At 44.9% G+C, this 20,354-nt stretch overlaps 1 protein-coding gene across 2 annotated transcripts in view; it reads left to right on the plus strand.

Annotated features, from left to right (window-relative positions):
- Positions 1-20,354, plus strand: part of DND1 (DND microRNA-mediated repression inhibitor 1) — a 121,000-nt gene that overhangs the window by 92,943 nt on the left and 7,703 nt on the right. For both annotated transcript variants that reach the window (XM_063951494.1, XM_063951493.1), the window contains exons 3-4: positions 729-1,190; positions 2,633-3,022. In XM_063951494.1, the coding sequence (XP_063807564.1) occupies positions 729-1,190; positions 2,633-3,022 (852 nt within the window). The remainder of the gene's footprint in view (positions 1-728; positions 1,191-2,632; positions 3,023-20,354) is intronic.

Here is a 20,354-nt window from a genome sequence, read left to right on the forward strand (position 1 = left end):
CTTGCCCCATCACAAAACGCAATTCCTGGGTATACAAAAAATATAATGCAAAGTAACGGTCCGAGGAAAGACCCACAAATAAGTGTAGTGCTTGCATGGCTATGGTACCTGGGCTACAGTGTGGTCACAGGTTTTATACTTATTTTTATGGTCATGTGACTTCTTTGACATGTAATAAACGTTTGTATGTTGGCTTAAGGATTCTGGCATCTATTTTTAGAGCTCTAATTTTTGGGGACTGCTTTGCTATTGACTGCTGGCTTTTGACTTCTCTAGTGACTTATGGCTTTATGCATATTCAATTCTTGGTCATGGTCAGTCTTTGAGTTTTTGTGTTCTCCACACGTTTGCTTAGATTTCAGTCACGCTTCAAAAACGTACTGGTCGGTAATTTAGTTTCTGACCAAATTACCACATGGGTGCTTGCAAATCGGTGGCACTATATAAACGTTCTCCACAGATTCCAGGAGACATGTTCCATGGCAGCCCATATTGCTCACTTATGTTTCGAGGTGATCTTTATGTATTAGAAGCAGTGTGGGAAAATGTCCCAAGAGGAAGGGGTTGAGGGGTGTGGTGGGGGAGGGTAGTTGGAGTTCAGTAATATACTGTGCCACTCATTGTAATGGCTCATTGTAATGGCTGCTATAGAGTATTTCAAGGGAATGTAACTTGTTGTGTTGGTTTTTCGTTAATATGTAGACAATTTTTTCTTTTTATTCTGGCAGGCTGGGTTGGGGAAACCCCTCCCTATGGATCCGAAGTTTTCATTGGCAATCTGCCCCAGGAAATATATGAAGACAGACTCATTCCTTTGTTTCAGTCTGTTGGCAAGCTGTTCGAATTTAGATTAATGATGACCTTCAGTGGTCTGAATCGTGGCTTTGCATATGCCCGCTACCCCACCAGGCGCATGGCGGAGCTAGCGATATCCCATCTGAATGGCCACGAAATAAAACGTGGCTACAGGATCGTGGTCAGCAGAAGCACAGAGAAGTGCGAGCTTGCACTTGATGGCCTCCCAAGTGTTTTGGATAAAGACAATCTAACCAGGATCCTGTGTGGACTGACTGCTGGCGTGGATACGGTCTCCCTGCATGCCAGCCCTATGACGGATATGAAAAATATGGCCATAATTAGGTACAACTCGCACAGGGCAGCTGCCATGGCAAAGAAAAGCTTCTGTGAAGGTACGTCAGTCTTTTCTGGTTGGGTATCGCTAACGTGACTGAAAATGGATATTGATCTTTGGGTTCAGTATGAAATGCCTACAATCAAAATCCCGACAAATTGACCGAAGGTCAAAATCATTTAAAATGTCGACAGGTCAAAAAGTCGACAAGAGGTTTTCATTGTTTTTTGGGGTGTATGTCGACATGGATGCCATATGAGTGTACCGCATCCCCTCGCGTGCTTCGGGCACGGTGCTTCGCTGCGCTCAGCACACGGTTATTCCCCCTCCAGGTTCACTGGGATGGTAAAGTATGAACAAGTCTGTTTCATTTAAAAAAAAATCATGAAAAACGTATGTCGACTTTTTGACCTGTCGACACTTTAAATGTCTAATTTGACCTTGTCGCTGTTTTTAAATGTCTGTATTTTGACCATGTCGTGATTTTGACCATTGGTCAATGGTTGTCTGTATTTTGACCGTCTGGGTTTTTGATTGTGGGTAAATTGACCGCATGCCTGATCTTTAACTTTAGCAAGTTAGGACAACCAAGTTGCCCAGATGCATTTAACTGTGGTGCTTCCAAAAATTGTGTTGCACAGGTCAGTTTGGACTTGTTTTCCCAAATCCCAACAGGTTTAAGATGTTCTTAGCTGCCAATCACTTGTTACTCTGCCCCTGCTCCGTTATGGCTTAGTTTTTAATTGTGTGGTATTCGGAGACGTTGCCAGCGTTAAACCTTCACTTACTGTACTGCTTGAATTGGATTCATTTTCTAAATTGATATCAACCACTTTCCCCTGCCTTGCCAGCCATAGCAATCACATTAAGCCATTTACGATTGATATAGGTAACACAGCAACTTCATGTAATAGACCTTTGTGCTGTAATTAATCTGATGGTTCAGTGTTTACTTAGGTAAATGTATGAAGCAGTGGTAAGTGGAGAAGTTGCCCATGGTAACTAATCTGCTGCTCTGTATAATTTTATAGTATGCAAATTATAAATGTTACGTCGGAGCTGATTGGCTGCCATGCGCACCTCCTCCACTGGCTCACTTCTCCACTTTTATCACTGCTTCATACATTTACCCCAGAATTTCTGTTCTGACAGTTGGTATCTTTATCCCACATGGCGTATCCTGTCTGCAATAGGGATCAACAATCCCCATCAGTGTAGCAATTTGCTGTGTTATTCAACACTGTATTCCACCTTTTATAAAAGAATTGTCCACACCCTGCACAAGCTTCTCTGCACTTCAGGTGTGCATGGCCTGTCGCAGCTGATGTCCTGTCAGACCTGTCTGCTAATGCGTTATGCCATCGCTTCCATTGGCAGTGGCAGGCTCTCAATGCTGGTCATTAATTGTTGAGTCCCATGATCATCGGGAAACACCTCTTTGCCATAGTAGGGAGTATATTTTTGTTTTTTATTAAATGTACTGTTTTTCTTTTCCTGCAGGTACCAATCTGTTGTACGGCTGCCCTTTTCATGTTGATTGGCTGCAGCCCACCGTAAAACAAAAGCAGCAGTCCGGTGGTCTTCTGCAGCCGCATTCGTTCTTGCCTCAGATGTGGAACAGTGAGACCAAGCAGAAGAAGTTCTCAGTGAGTGGAGTCCAGTGTCTTCAGCTCATCTGTGACCGAATGAAACTGGGTCAGCCAGTTTACCAAATAAAGTTCCTGGGCATGGGCTCCTGTGGCTGGCTGAGGTTCTGGTATCGTGTAGTGATACCCAAGCACTGTGCTCCATTCACTGGCTATTCCTGGCTTCTTGGGGACAACCTCATACCGACTGACAAGCATGACCAAGCCAAGGAGATGGTGGCCTTGCGGCTGTTGAGTGAATTGGGTAAGTGTGAATCACAGGCCTTGGCCAAAAGTTTGGTGATCTGATGTGTATCACTCCATAAAGCACCAATCAATCGGCTACTGTCCTTTTTCAAACACATGCTATATATCCCAAGGTTTGGGAGTCCTTCAGCGCATGCGTGATGTGATGTGGCGGCTGTTGGGGGTGGGGGAAGGGGGTGGATACAATTGGATCCCTCTCAGATGGGTCTAAACTCCAGATTGTATCTCATTCCAGAGCTTGGTCCATATGGGAATTCTGAGAATAAAAGTATGTACAGTCCCATTGGTGCTTTGTTCCGCCAAGATGTTAAACTTATCACCACCTCTGATTCAACAAAGGGATAGTGTCTTTAGATCTTAATAACTAAATTTTTTTTTTCAGCAATACATGTTAAAAACAATAATATAAATACGTTCCTTTCAAGTAGTTTTCAGGCTTTAAATAATGATAGTGACAGTGTGCGTAGTAAACTACTTCAAAGTGGCACTTTACAAAAAAAATTGTATCAGTGTCTCACCCTTGTAGGTAGCTGCAGTAGGCTCGTTTTTAATTAGCGATCAATAGTCCTGGGCTGAGTTGCTTAGGCACCACTGCAGTGCGCCTGTCAAACCCCAGATTACTGCTGTCCACAGGTACTCCAGCACACCAGTACAAGCTATGCGTTTTTGGCCACTGGACCTTTGTCAAGAATGGAAACATGGGAATGCTTTCAAAACGCCCAACACTGCATTTTTGGAGTTTTGGATGTCTTTTTTTTCCTTGGTACATCCAGCCTATAGTGAGTGACCAGTGGGAGTTAGAAGACACTAACCAGGAGCTGTTGTAGCAGAGTGATTACACATGCCCAGAAATAGGTGCCTACAGGTGCTGGCGGTAGGAGCCAGAGAGAAGCTGTTCCGGCTGCCGGTATAGGAGCCTGTGGTGGCAGCTAGTTATCTGTCCACAATACAGTGACAGGAGTTTAACAGGTGCTTGCTGTTGGTGAGAGGTACCCCCTAGGAGAGTGCAAGGTTAAGTAACGTTAATCTACAATGACTATATAAACCACCTAGCAGAGTGAGATGATCCCATCACGGGAGCTTGATGGTGATTCCAAAGAGGCATGCCTCTCTGATCTTTGGACCCTGCTAGCCGAGTTTAATGCCTGCCATTTAGGAAACTGCTTGGTGACAGAATAGCTTTTGACCAGTTGCCATCTTTTCAGAGAACACGGTCAGGTAAAATGGGGCATCCTATTAAATAGTCAACGCTGGGTGGCAGCCCAGCATAATTTACTACTTCCATTTGTTTTGAGCTAAAAGAAGTGTAAGCTGGCTTAAAAACAAAAAACCCTCAAGTACTAGATCTAATATGCCACAACATGCTTACACAGATGTACCCGGGTTTTCAACATGTGGTACTGTAGCTGCTGTGGAATGGCACATCTCAGCCACAGGCTTGGCATGCCCAGTGGCAACATATACAGTGCATGCTGGGATTGATACTTCCCCAGCAGCTGGAGGACTGCATGTTAAAATACCTCTGCCATACGGTGACGGAGTTTAATCACGCATCTCATTGTAGCAAAGGGTGGTAATGAGCAATGCTGCTACCTGGACCTGGGAAGCCCACCAGTGCAGAGGCTGCAGCTTCCAGCCATATGCTATTCAGCAGAGACTAGCTTACCCTGTGGAGTGGGGAACTGGTCAGATTGACAAACTGGACAGCTTGTAGAATCATCAGACGACTGTTACTATGGGGGTGATGTATCAAACAGGGGAGAAGTTGTCCGGGGGGGGGGGGGGGGGGAGGTACGTACCTCACAGCTTTGGCCAACTTCTGGTCTGCACTGGTCTACTCCGCAGTTTCACTTCTTGACACACCTCGCCCTGTTAGGTGGCAGGACTTGTACACCCCTCCCCATTTATGTGTCTACACATACTGTACAACATATTTTTATTCTGCATTATTCTTTTTGAATGTGTATTTGTAATTCTGCCCCCTTTGTTCCCTAAGGTCTCCAATAGTTGGTAACAAGTGAGAGGAAACCTGTTGAAGTAGATGTAAGAATCAATGTACAGATGTAGCCATATTCATCCATGCCGCAATTGCTGGGTGCGACTATTCTCAGCACAACGTGCCATGCTGCAATGTGTATGCATTGCGGCATGAAGCTACAGCTGTATAAATGTGGGAGTATAAAGTCAATGTAATCTCTTTTGTATCCCTTCACCCATGGGACTCCTATGCAATTCAGGGGTTCTAATGGGGTTCCCCTTAATAGTAGATGTCCCAGGGAGTTGGGTGGGGGCGTAGTCCTCTCATTGGGTGGGGTAGTTATGTCATAAAGCACCACACCCTCTACATAAACTTTCAAAAGCCTGAAATTTAGGGTGAAAGCCTATTAAGGGGTCTATGTACTGTCGTTATGGGGGAGAAGCGGTATCTGCTATGTGCGCTGTACCGGGGGTTTTCCTGCTGTCAGTGGTTTTGCTATTCAATTAGGGGACTGAAAATGGGATGCAGTGATTCTGTATAAATCACTGCGTCTTATCGCACTCTCAAAGCAAGTCTAAATTTTTCTAAACACTGAGGGCCCCCATAAACTAAGTAATTGGAAGTTTCCAATTGGCTTAATTAGACTGTAAGTACATTCCTTCTGCAGGAGTCTTTTGCATCCAGAGTCTGTAGCTGAGTCTTCTGCAGCAGGGTGAGTGAGTGTGAGCGACCCTGGTGCAAGTGTAAGACTCCCTGGAGCCAGCCGCTTGGAGAACTACATCCCCCAACAGCCCTTGCGCCTCTCAGCATCTTCTGAGCCAATGGCGGATCTAGACTTTTCTTTTAGAGGGAGTGGTTTACTGTTTAGTCCAGACTCCTCCCCCTTTCCAGTCCAGACTCCTCCCCCTTTCCAGTCCAGATTCTCCTCTGTAATCCACCCACGACTTGGGAACAAACTGACCCTCTGAGTTATGACCAATTGTCATTACATGCCAATGCGATCTTTATAACCAAGTTGCTCACTGACTGCTACCACATCTCTGCAAATGCCGGTCCTCATCCCAAGTCGCTGACTTAAATCAGTAAATAAACTGGCACGTGTGCAGCAATGTATGTCACTGCAGGCTTTTTCCCTCCCTTTGAATGATTAACCATAGCACAAAAAAGGTAATGGCAAATTATGGCGATATTATATAATAATCTTTTATCCTGGTTTATGCAGCATTGGGACACCCGCTCTGGCACTGGTTGCAACAAAGCCGAGACTGTAGAATCTATGCCATTCAGTGTACAACATCCGTGCGAATTACGGTCTCTGACGTGGGGTTTTTAAAAAATGGGTTTTTAAGACTTCCTCTATATTGGCTATTTACTTAAATTAATTTTAAAGCCAAGAAAAGGGATAAATAATTAGTGAAACACCATAATCCCGTGCAAGGAAAATCATAAATTATTGAGAGGGCATTTGCATCCTCAGCCTCGGTACAGGTGGTACAGCTCTCCCTTCCCCCACTAATTGCACAGGAAAGGGCAGTCTATTTATTTATATTTTTAATATATATATATATATATATATATATACGAATTCCAAAGGTCGGCACTCACTTCTGTCCCACATGTGTAGCTTGCCAAGGTGCTGCGTCGACAGAAAGCATGTAGATACACCCAAAGGCGGCACTCACTGGTCTCACAAAGAAATACTGGACAACGTCCTCTTATCAACGTTTCGGGTTTATTTCAACCCGTCATCAGGATACACATAACAATTAACAAGTGACATAGACATACCTTAAATACCCCTCCATGTTGCCAAACGAGCGCGCCAAATCCAGATCCCAGCCGTCTAATCAGTATAACACACCCCTTTCCGGAAGTCCTAATACATGAACGTAGTGCGCCCGGTTGCCCTGGCAACCCGTCAACAACACCCAGGCCATCAGCTATGACACGCACCAGTAACGGTGTATGCCAGCCATCGCTTCACTGAAAGACCAATCAGAAGCTGTGCCGCATCCCTCTCACGGAGCTCACCGGCCGCCGTAGTTGTTGCCTTAGCAACCTAACATAGCTGACCACAGAGGCCAAGCATAGCGTCTGGTATCCATGGCAACCCGTTTGGCAATCTAGATTTACAATACCACCACTTATCTAAATAAAACACAATAATACCTAAACTCATAGACAATACAAACACAACACAAAGTGCTAGTGCATAGAAAATAATAATGAATAAGCTGCAAGTACGATTCTAGAAAAAATCAATGAAGCCACTAGACCTATTTAAATACATGATTATACAAATTACTGTATCAAATAAATCATACATATATCAAAACTTCATATATAGGTCAGATCATAAAACCCATAGGATTACCAATACATATTGTAAGAGAGGTGATCATTGAGGCCCCTAGGTTTAACAGTATCCAACACCTGTATCCATTTCGTCTCAATCTGTAACAACCTCTTATGCCGATCTCCACCTCTCGGGCTCTCCGGCACATGGTCAATAATAAGATACCTGAGGCTGGATAGAGAATGATTGTTCTCAACAAAGTGTCTTGCCACAGGTTGTTCAGATGGCTTACCCATCAAAGCTGCCCTAATCGATGACCTATGTAAGGTCATCCGCTCCCTAAAGGTACGTATAGTTTTGCCTATATAGCAAGAACCGCAGGGACACTTAATCATGTAGACCACAAAACTCGTTGTACATGTAACCGCTGATCTTATCATGTACCTCTTACCGCTATGTGGATGGTAAAAACATTTACTAGCGATCATAAAACGGCATGTAGTACACCCAGAACACTTATAACAACCCCCACTTTTAATCTGTACTCGAGGATCATACTGCATCTGTTCAGTGATATCTGGGTGCACTACCCAGTCCCGAATGTTCTTACCCCTCTTGAGACATGACATCACTTGCAAAGGTCTAAACACCTTAGAATCCTTATCACCCTGCACTATAGGCCACAGGGTCCTGACTGCTCTTTCCACAATATCATGTGAGGTATTAAATCTCCTCACCCAATGTAATTTATCAGGAATCTGTTTTCTATTTGTTTGATTCAATAAGGACTCTCTAGTCATTAAATCAGCCTTTCTCCTAGCCTCAGAGAGTACATTCCTAGGGTAACCTCGGTCACTGAATTTATCTGACATCCTCTCAAGATCTTGTGCTACCATCTGCTCATCACTTGTAACCCTTTTAACTCGCAACAACTGTGAGAAAGGCAAACTCTTTTTCATTGCGACCGGGTGATGGCTATTAAAAGATAGCAACGTATTTCTGTCAGTGGGTTTAGAAAAGATTGAAGTAGTAAGTATACCCTCCTGAAGTGTAATATTCACATCCAAATAAGAAATACTATCCAAACTACAGGTATATGTATACTTAATAGGACAATCACGCTCATTAATCGAGTCTACCAATTCCACAAAACTAGCATGATCACCTCTCCAAAACAATATAATATCGTCGATATACCTGTAATAAAACAAAATTCTATCTCTAACATCTCTATTAAAGAAACACTCCTTCTCAATTCTAAACATGTATGCATTCGCATAGGCTGGTGCTACATGAGAGCCCATCGCACAGCCTTCGAATTGTAAATAGTATCCACCATTATGATAAAAATAGTTCTTGTGCAATACAAAATCAAGAAGAGAAATCAAGAAATCCAAATCAGGACCACTGTAATCCACATCATCATTTAGCAACTCCCTGACCGCTCGGATGCCATCACCATGAGGAATATTCGTGTACAAGCTGGTAATATCCAACGTACACATCCATGTATTATCAGGTATATTTCCAAGTTCCTTAAGTTTAATCAATAAAGCTGTAGTGTCCTTAAGGTAAGTACGTTGTGATTGTACACTTGGCTGGATATAATAATCCAAATATTCAGAAATCTTACTACACACTGACTCCCTTGCCGAAATTATGGGACGGCCAGGTGGCCTTTCCAAATTCTTATGAATTTTGGGTAGACTGTATAACAGTGGTACCCTAGGACAGTCTACTTTCAAAAACAGGGAAGCATCTTCATCTATAACCGCTTTCTTCACAGCCTCATCTAATAAAGTGTCTAGTGCCAGTTTATACTCGTCGGTAGGATCATGAGTTAATTTCCGGTAAGTACTCGTATCAGACAACTGCCTCTCAATTTCATTGCAGTAGTCGGTTACATTTTGTACCACTATACCTCCACCTTTATCTGCGGCCCGGAAAACCACATTCTTATAGCTTCCCAAGTTTTTTAATGCCTTATATTCAGAGGGTAATAAATTGGACCTACGTAGTGCCTGTTTTCTAGACTGTTCAACAACTTGGCAGTCCAGTGCCCTCATAAAAGCCATAATGGACGTATTCCTTGAAGCTGGGTCAAACGTCAACTTTCTCTTAAATCTCTTCACTGTCTGAGCATCACCCCTGTTTTCATTTGTGTCACCAAAGAACTCTTTCAACTTCAGCTGACGATGTAAATACGACTGATCAATTTTCCAATGTAAATCATTGAATGGGACTGTGGGCACAAACCCCAAACCTTTATTCAATACTCTGATTTCAATATCAGTCAGAGTCCTAGAGGACAGGTTAAATACCAAATTCATTTCTTGCTCCGACCCCTTTTGGATGTTCCGACGGCATTGCCCGCCCCTCCTTGTGGGTCTTTTCCTCGCCCGCGTCCCACGCGGGAGCGTGTCACTAAAGGGGGTTTATTGGCAACTACCCCTCGTGCTGAGGTCGTATCCTCACCTGATGAGGAATATGCTTCACTAGATGATATGTTGGTTTTCTGACCTCTACCTCTCCAACGCCTCTGCGGACGTGTTCTCGAGTTAATACCAGGGACACCGGTTAACCAACCATAGACTCGCTGTTCGGAGTAATCTTTATTCACCTTCTCTATTTCTCTATCGTCCTAAGTGGATGCTGGGGTTCCTGAAAGGACCATGGGGAATAGCGGCTCCGCAGGAGACAGGGCACAAAAGTAAAGCTTTTACAGGTCAGGTGGTGTGTACTGGCTCCTCCCCCTATGACCCTCCTCCAGACTCCAGTTAGATTTTTGTGCCCGGCCGAGAAGGGTGCAATTCTAGGTGGCTCTCATAAAGAGCTGCTTAGAGAGTTTAGCTTAGGTTTTTTATTTTACAGTGATTCCTGCTGGCAACAGGATCACTGCAACGAGGGACAGAGGGGAGAAGAAGTGAACTCACCTGCGTGCAGGATGGATTGGCTTCTTGGCTACTGGACATGAAGCTCCAGAGGGACGATCACAGGTACAGCCTGGATGGTCACCGGAGCCACGCCGCCGGCCCCCTCACAGATGCTGAAGCAAGAAGAGGTCCAGAATCGGCGGCTGAAGACTCCTGCAGTCTTCTTAAGGTAGCGCACAGCACTGCAGCTGTGCGCCATTTTCCTCTCAGCACACTTCACACGGCAGTCACTGAGGGTGCAGGGCGCTGGGGGGGGGGGCGCCCTGGGAGGCAAATGAAAACCTTTAAAAAGGCTAAAAATACCTCACATATAGCCCCAGAGGCTATATGGAGATATTTACCCCTGCCTAAATGTACTAAATAGCGGGAGACGAGCCCGCCGGAAAAGGGGCGGGGCCTATCTCCTCAGCACACGGCGCCATTTTCTGTCACAGCTCCGCTGGTCAGGAAGGCTCCCAGGTCTCTCCCCTGCACTGCACTACAGAAACAGGGTATAACAGAGAGGGGGGGCAAAATAAATGGCAATATATTAATATAAAAGCAGCTATAAGGGAGCACTTAATCATAAGGCTATCCCTGTCATATATAGCACTTTTTGGTGTGTGCTGGCAGACTCTCCCTCTGTCTCCCCAAAGGGCTGGTGGGTCCTGTCTTCGTATAGAGCATTCCCTGTGTGTTTGCTGTGTGTCGGTACGTGTGTGTCGACATGTATGAGGACGTTATTGGTGTGGAGGCGGAGCAATTGCCAAATATGAGGATGTCACCTTCTAGGGGGTCGACACCAGAATGGATGCCTTTATTTGTGGAATTACGGGATAGCGTCAACTCGCTTAAGCAGTCGTTTGCCGACATGAGGCGGCCGGACACTCAATTAGTGCCTGTCCAGGCGCCTCAAACACCGTCAGGGGCTGTAAAACGCCCCTTGCCTCAGTCGGTCGACACAGACCCAGACACAGGCACTGATTCCGGTGGTGAAGGTGACGAATCAACCGTATTTTCCAGTAGGGCCACACGTTATATGATTTTGGCAATAAAGGAGATGTTACATTTAGCTGATACTACAGGTACCACTAAACAGGGTATTATGTGGGGTGTGAAAAAACTACCAGTAGTTTTTACCGAATCAGAAGAATTAAATGACGTGTGTGATGAAGCGTGGGGTGCCCCGATAAAAAACTGCTAATTTCAAAGAAGTTATTGGCTTTATACCCTTTCCCGCCAGAGGTTAGGGAGCGCTGGGAAACACCTCCTAGGGTGGACAAAGCGCTAACACGCTCATCAAAACAAGTGGCGTTACCCTCTCCTGAGACGGCCGCACTTAAAGATCCATCAGATAGGAGGATGGAAAATATCCAAAAAGGTATATACACACATGCAGGTGTTATACTACGACCAGCTATTGCGACTGCCTGGATGTGCAGTGCTGGGGTAGTTTGGTCAGAGTCCCTGATCGAAAATATTGATACCCTGGACAGGGACAATATTTTACTGTCGTTAGAACAAATAAAGGATGCATTTCTTTATATGCGTGATGCACAGAGAGATATCTGCACACTGGCATCACGGGTAAGTGCTATGTCCATTTCGGCCAGAAGAGCTTTATGGACACGACAGTGGACAGGCGATGCGTAGAGGAGTTATTTGGGGTCGGTCTATCGGATTTGGTGGCCACGGCTACGGCCGGGAAATCCACCTTTCTACCTCAAGTCACTCCCCAACTGAAAAAGGCACCGACCTTTCAACCGCAGCCCTTTCGTTCCTTTAAAAATAAGAGAGCAAAGGGCTATTCATATCTGCCACGAGGCAGAGGACGAGGGAAGAGACAGCAACAGGCAGCTCCTTCCCAGGAACAGAAGCCCTCCCCGGCTTCTACAAAAGCCTCAGCATGACGCTGGGGCTTCGCAAGCGGACTCGGGGGCGGTAGGCGGTCGTCTCAAGAATTACAGCGCGCAGTGGGCTCACTCGCAGGTAAATCCCTGGATCCTGCAGATAATATCTCAGGGGTACAGGTTGAAATTAGAGACAGAGCCACCTCGCCGTTTCCTGAAGTCTGCTTTACCAACGTCCCCCTCAGAAAGGGAGACGGTTTTGGAAGCCATTCACAAGCTGTATTCTCAGCAGGTGATAGTCAAGGTACCTCTTCTACAACAAGGGAAGGGGTATTATTCCACTCTTTTTGTGGTACCGAAGCCGGATGGCTCGGTAAGGCCTATTCTAAATCTGAAGTCCTTGAACCTGTACATAAAGAAGTTCAAGTTCAAGATGGAGTCACTCAGAGCAGTGATAGCGAACCTGGAAGAAGGGGACTTTATGGTATCCTTGGACATCAAGGATGCGTATCTCCACGTTCCAATTACCCCTCACACCAGGGGTACCTCAGGTTCGTTGTACAAAACTGTCACTATCAGTTTCAGACGCTGCCGTTTGGTTTGTCCACGGCACCTCGGGTCTTTACAAAGGTAATGGCCGAGATAATATTTCTTCTTCGAAGAAAAGGCGTATTAATTATCCCATACTTGGACGATCTCCTAATAAGGGCAAGGTCCAGAGAACAGCTAGAGATGGGTTTAGCACTATCTCAGAAGGTGCTAAAGCAGCACGGATGGATTCTGAATATTCCAAAATCCCAATTAATGCCGACAACTCGTCTGCTGTTCCTGGGGATGATTCTGGACACAGTTCAGAAAAAGGTTTTTCTTCCCGAAGAAAAAGCCAAGGAGTTATCTGACCTGGTCAGGAACCTCCTAAAACCAGGAAAGGTGTCTGTACATCAATGCACAAGAGTCCTGGGGAAAAAAATGGTAGCTTCTTACGAAGCAATCCCTTTCGGCAGATTCCATGCAAAGGGATCTGTTGGACAAATGGTCAGGGTCGCATCTTCAGATGCACCTGCGGATAACCCTGTCGCCGAGGACAAGGGTATCCCTTCTGTGGTGGTTGCAGGAGGCTCATCTATTGGAGGGCCGCAGATTCGGCATGCAGGATTGGATCCTGGTGACCACGGAGGCCAGCCTGAGAGGCTGGGGAGCAGTCACACAGGGAAGAAATTTCCAGGGAGTGTGGTCGAGCCTGAAAAAGTCTCTTCACATAAGCATTCTGGAACTAAGAGCAATCTACAATGCTCTAAGCCAGGCGGAACCTCTGCTTCAAGGAAGACCGGTGTTGATCCAGTCGGACAACATCACGGCAGTCGCCCATGTAAACAGACAGGGCGGCACAAGAAGCAGGAGGGCAATGGCAGAAGCTGCCAGGATCCTTCGCTGGGCGGAGAATCACGTGATAGCACTGTCAGCAGTATTCATCCCGGGCGTGGACAACTGGGAAGCAGACTTCCTCAGCAGACACGACCTTCACCCGGGAGAGTGGGGACTTCATCCAGAAGTTTTCCACATGCTATTAAACCGTTGGGTAAAACCAATGGTGGACATGATGGCGTCTCGCCTCAACAAAACACTGGACAGGTATTGCGCCAGGTCAAGAGATCCGCAGGCAATAGCTGTGGACGCGCTGGTAACACCTTGGGTGTACCAGTCGGTATATGTGTTTCCTCCTCTGCCTCTCATACCAAAGGTATTGAGGATTATACGGCAAAGAGGAGTAAGACTAGTGGCTCCGGATTGGCCAAGAAGGACTTGGTACCCGGAACTTCAAGAGATGGTCACGGACGATCCGTGGCCTCTACTTCTGAGAAGGGACCTGCTTCAGCAGGGTACTTGTCTTTTTCAAGACTTACCGCGGCTGCGTTTGACGGCATGGCGTTTGAATGCCAGATCCTAAAAGGAAAAGGCATTCCAGAAGAAGTCATTCCTACCTTGATAAAGGCAAGGAAGGAAGTCACCGCGAAGCATTATCGCCGTATTTGGCGAAAATATGTTGCGTGGTGCGAGCAGCGGAGTGCTCCGATGGAGGAATTTCAACTGGGTCGTTTTCCTACATTTCCTGCAATCAGGATTGTCTATGGGTCTCAAATTGGGATCTATTAAGGTTCAAATTTCGGTCCTATCAATATTCTTCCAAAAAGAATTGGCCTCAGTCCCTGAGGTCCAGATTTTTATCAAAGGAGTACTGCATATACAGCCTCCTGTGGTGCCTAAGGTGGCACCGTGGGATCTAAATGTAGTTTTAGATTTCCTCAAATCCAATTGGTTTGAACCACTAAAGAATGTGGATTTGAAATATCTCACATGGAAAGTGACTATGTTACTGGCCCTGGCTTCGGCCGGGAGAGTATCTGAACTGGCGGCTTTGTTTTATAAAAGCCCTTATTTAATTTTCCATTCGACATAGGGCAGAGCTGCGGACGCGTCCGCATTTTCTCCCTAAGGTGGTATCAGCGTTTCACCTGAACCAGCCTATTGTAGTGCCTGCGGCTACAGACGACTTGAAGGACTCCAAGTTGTTGGACGTTGTCAGAGCCTTAAAAATATACATTTAAAGGACGGCTGGAGTCAGAAAATCTGACTCGCTGTTTATACTGTATGCACCCAACAAGTTGGGTGCACCTGCTTCTAAGCAGTCGATTGCTCGTTGGATTTGTAACAAAATTCAACTTGTACATTCTGTGGCAGGCCTGCCACAGCCTAAATCTGTTAAGGCCCATTCCGCAAGGAAGGTGGGCTCATCTTGGGCGGCTGCCCGAGGGGTCTCGGCATTACAACTCTGCCGAGCAGCTACGTGGTCAGGGGAGAACACGTTTGTAAATTTTTACAAATTTGATACCCTGGCAAAGGAGGACCTGGAGTTCTCTCATTCGGTGCTGCAGAGTCATCCGCACTCTCCCGCCCGTTTGGGAGCTTTGGTATAATCCCCATGGTCCTTTCAGGAACCCCAGCATCCACTTAGGACGATAGAGAAAATAAGAATTTACTTACCGATAATTCTATTTCTCGGAGTCCGTAGTGGATGCTGGGCGCCCATCCCAAGTGCGGATTATCTGCAATACTTGTACATAGTTATTGTTAACTAATTCGGGTTATTGTTTAGGAAGCCATCTTTCAGAGGCTCCTCTGTTATCATACTGTTAACTGGGTTTAGATCACAAGTTGTACGGTGTGATTGGTGTGGCTGGTATGAGTCTTACCCGGGATTCAAAATCCTCCCTTATTGTGTACGCTCGTCCGGGCACAGTACCTAACTGGAGTCTGGAGGAGGGTCATAGGGGGAGGAGCCAGTACACACCACCTGACCTGTAAAAGCTTTACTTTTGTGCCCTGTCTCCTGCGGAGCCGCTATTCCCCATGGTCCTTTCAGGAACCCCAGCATCCACTACGGACTCCGAGAAATAGAATTATCGGTAAGTAAATTCTTATTTTTTTGTTTCTTAAAGGCAATTAACTCCCGCTTATATGTCGCCAATTCCTGCGCAAGCTTTTCCATGGGTACATTCTTAGTATCATCCAACAACAAATGTGAGTGCAGCGACTCATAATCATGAATCTTGCGTCTAATTTCCGACAACTCCCGTGCCGACTCCTCAATTACCAAAGTCATCAAATCAAAGGCACATTTGTTTAAAACTGCCACCCAACGGCGACAAAACTCATTATTGTACCTCCCAATCGTGGGAATATTTCCCACACGGAACCCACGGGGTATCTTTTTCTCTCTCTGATATTCAGACAGAGTAATCCCATGCATTAGAAAGTCAGTCTCTCTTTTTTTCATTTTCAATAATGCAGCATAGACTTCTTCCATAGTTTTGACTCCCTCTGCATCCTCAAAGCGCTCTGTGAACCAAATTGCTTCAGTCTCACTTTCAGAGAAGCTCAAAACATCACCTAACGGTAAGGCGACTCTATTAAAGCCACCAGTATCTGGAGTAGTTGACTGTGACATCATAGACCCGAATTAGGACTTCCGGAAAGGGGTGTGTTATACTGATTAGACGGCTGGGATCTGGATTTGGCGCGCTCGTTTGGCAACATGGAGGGGTATTTAAGGTATGTCTATGTCACTTGTTAATTGTTGTGTATCCTGATGACGGGTTGAAATAAACCCGAAACGTTGATAAGAGGACGTTGTCCAGTATTTCTTTGTGAGACCAGTGAGTGCCGTCTTTGGGTGTATCTACATGCTTTCTGTCGACGCAGCACCTTGGCAAGCTACACATGTGGGACAGAAGTGAGTGCCGACCTTTGGAATTTGTTTAGTCAAGTTTGTACTGTCTGAGCACCCCATTCCCTTATAACTTTTTTGCTTATATACTTTCTTGCATTACGATACCATTTCAGTCACCACTGGAATACAACTTGTCTGCATCTTTTTGGATTCAGTCTTTACTGTGGAGACAGTTTTTTTAGTCTTTTTTGCACTAGTTCACTTTATTTGTTTGCACAGCACTGAAGCACTTTTTGCAAGTTTACTGATTCGGGTCTATGATGTCACAGTCAACTACTCCAGATACTGGTGGCTTTAATAGAGTCGCCTTACCGTTAGGTGATGTTTTGAGCTTCTCTGAAAGTGAGACTGAAGCAATTTGGTTCACAGAGCGCTTTGAGGATGCAGAGGGAGTCAAAACTATGGAAGAAGTCTATGCTGCATTATTGAAAATGAAAAAAAGAGAGACTGACTTTCTAATGCATGGGATTACTCTGTCTGAATATCAGAGAGAGAAAAAGATACCCCGTGGGTTCCGTGTGGGAAATATTCCCACGATTGGGAGGTACAATAATGAGTTTTGTCGCCGTTGGGTGGCAGTTTTAAACAAATGTGCCTTTGATTTGATGACTTTGGTAATTGAGGAGTCGGCACGGGAGTTGTCGGAAATTAGACGCAAGATTCATGATTGAGTCGCTGCACTCACATTTGTTGTTGGATGATACTAAGAATGTACCCATGGAAAAGCTTGCGCAGGAATTGGCGACATATAAGCGGGAGTTAATTGCCTTTAAGAAACAAAAAATAGAGAAGGTGAATAAAGATTACTCCGAACAGCGAGTCTATGGTTGGTTAACCGGTGTCCCTGGTATTAACTCGAGAACACGTCCGCAGAGGCGTTGGAGAGGTAGAGGTCAGAAAACCAACATATCATCTAGTGAAGCATATTCCTCATCAGGTGAGGATACGACCTCAGCACGAGGGGTAGTTGCCAATAAACCCCCTTTAGTGACACGTTCCCGCGTGGGACGCGGGCGAGGAAAAGACCCACAAGGAGGGGCGGGCAATGCCGTCGGAACATCCAAAAGGGGTCGGAGCAAGAAATGAATTTGGTATTTAACCTGTCTTCTAGGACTCTGACTGATATTGAAATCAGAGTATTGAATAAAGGTTTGGGGTTTGTGCCCACAGTCCCATTCAATGATTTACATTGGAAAATTGATCAGTTGTATTTACATCTTCAGCTGAAGTTGAAAGAGTTCTTTGGTGACCCAAATGAAAACAGGGGTGATGCTCAGACAGTGAAGAGATTTAAGAGAAAGTCGACGTTTGACCCAGCTTCAAGGAATACGTCCATTATGGCTTTTATGAGGGCACTGGACTGCCAAGTTGTTGAACAGTCTAGAAAACAGGCACTACGTAGGTCCAATTTATTACCCTCTGAATATAAGGCATTAAAAAACTTGGGAAGCTTTAAGGATGTGGTTTTCCGGGCCGCAGATAAAGGTGGAGGTATAGTGGTACAAAATGTAACCGACTACTGCAATGAAATTGAGAGGCAGTTGTCGGATACGAGTACTTACCGGAAATTAACTCATGATCCTACCGACGAGTATAAACTGGCACTAGACACTTTATTAGATGAGGCTGTGAAGAAAGCGGTTATAGATGAAGATGCTTCCCTGTTTTTGAAAGTAGACTGTCCTAGGGTACCACTGTTATACAGTCTACCCAAAATTCATAAGAATTTGGAAAGGCCACCTGGCCGTCCCATAATTTCGGCAAGGGAGTCAGTGTGTAGTAAGATTTCTGAATATTTGGATTATTATATCCAGCCAAGTGTACAATCACAACGTACTTACCTTAAGGACACTACAGCTTTATTGATTAAACTTAAGGAACTTGGAAATATACCTGATAATACATGGATGTGTACGTTGGATATTACCAGCTTGTACACGAATATTCCTCATGGTGATGGCATCCGAGCGGTCAGGGAGTTGCTAAATGATGATGTGGATTACAGTGGTCCTGATTTGGATTTCTTGATTTCTCTTCTTGATTTTGTATTGCACAAGAACTATTTTTATCATAATGGTGGATACTATTTACAACTCAAAGGCTGTGCGATGGGCTCTCATGTAGCACCAGCCTATGCGAATGCATACATGTTTAGAATTGAGAAGGAGTGTTTCTTTAATAGAGATGTTAGAGATAGAATTTTGTTTTATTACAGGTATATCGACGATATTATATTGTTTTGGAGAGGTGATCATGCTAGTTTTGTGGAATTGGTAGACTCGATTAATGAGCGTGATTGTCCTATTAAGTATACATATACCTGTAGTTTGGATAGTATTTCTTATTTGGATGTGAATATTACACTTCAGGAGGGTATACTTACTACTTCAATCTTTTCTAAACCCACTGACAGAAATACGTTGCTATCTTTTAATAGCCATCACCCGGTCGCAATGAAAAAGAGTTTGCCTTTCTCACAGTTGTTGCGAGTTAAAAGGGTTACAAGTGATGAGCAGATGGTAGCACAAGATCTTGAGAGGATGTCCGATAAATTCAGTGACCGAGGTTACCCTAGGAATGTACTCTCTGAGGCTAGGAGAAAGGCTGATTTAATGACTAGAGAGTCCTTATTGAATCAAACAAATAGAAAACAGATTCCTGATAAATTACATTGGGTGAGGAGATTTAATACCTCACATGATATTGTGGAAAGAGCAGTCAGGACCCTGTGGCCTATAGTGCAGGGTGATAAGGATTCTAAGGTGTTTAGACCTTTGCAAGTGATGTCATGTCTCAAGAGGGGTAAGAACATTCGGGACTGGGTAGTGCACCCAGATATCACTGAACAGATGCAGTATGATCCTCGAGTACAGATTAAAAGTGGGGGTTGTTATAAGTGTTCTGGGTGTACTACATGCCGTTTTATGATCGCTAGTAAATGTTTTTACCATCCACATAGCGGTAAGAGGTACATGATAAGATCAGCGGTTACATGTACAACGAGTTTTGTGGTCTACATGATTAAGTGTCCCTGCGGTTCTTGCTATATAGGCAAAACTATACGTACCTTTAGGGAGCGGATGACCTTACATAGGTCATCGATTAGGGCAGCTTTGATGGGTAAGCCATCTGAACAACCTGTGGCAAGACACTTTGTTGAGAACAATCATTCTCTATCCAGCCTCAGGTATCTTATTATTGACCATGTGCCGGAGAGCCCGAGAGGTGGAGATCGGCATAAGAGGTTGTTACAGATTGAGACGAAATGGATACAGGTGTTGGATACTGTTAAACCTAGGGGCCTCAATGATCACCTCTCTTACAATATGTATTGGTAATCCTATGGGTTTTATGATCTGACCTATATATGAAGTTTTGATATATGTATGATTTATTTGATACAGTAATTTGTATAATCATGTATTTAAATAGGTCTAGTGGCTTCATTGATTTTTTCTAGAATCGTACTTGCAGCTTATTCATTATTATTTTCTATGCACTAGCACTTTGTGTTGTTTGTATTGTCTATGAGTTTAGGTATTATTGTGTTTTATTTAGATAAGTGGTGGTATTGTAAATCTAGATTGCCAAACTGGTTGCCATGGATACCAGACGCTATGCTTGGCCTCTGTGGTCAGCTATGTTAGGTTGCTAAGGCAACAACTACGGCGGCCGGTGAGCTCCGTGAGAGGGATGCGGCACAGCTTCTGATTGGTCTTTCAGTGAAGCGATGGCTGGCATACACCGTTACTGGTGCGTGTCATAGCTGATGGCCTGGGTGTTGTTGACGGGTTGCCAGGGCAACCGGGCGCACTACGTTCATGTATTAGGACTTCCGGAAAGGGGTGTGTTATACTGATTAGACGGCTGGGATCTGGATTTGGCGCGCTCGTTTGGCAACATGGAGGGGTATTTAAGGTATGTCTATGTCACTTGTTAATTGTTATGTGTATCCTGATGACGGGTTGAAATAAACCCGAAACGTTGATAAGAGGACGTTGTCCAG

Source organism: Pseudophryne corroboree, chromosome 2 (genome assembly GCF_028390025.1).
Source record: "Pseudophryne corroboree isolate aPseCor3 chromosome 2, aPseCor3.hap2, whole genome shotgun sequence".
In the NCBI taxonomy this organism is placed as follows: Eukaryota; Metazoa; Chordata; class Amphibia; order Anura; family Myobatrachidae; genus Pseudophryne; species Pseudophryne corroboree.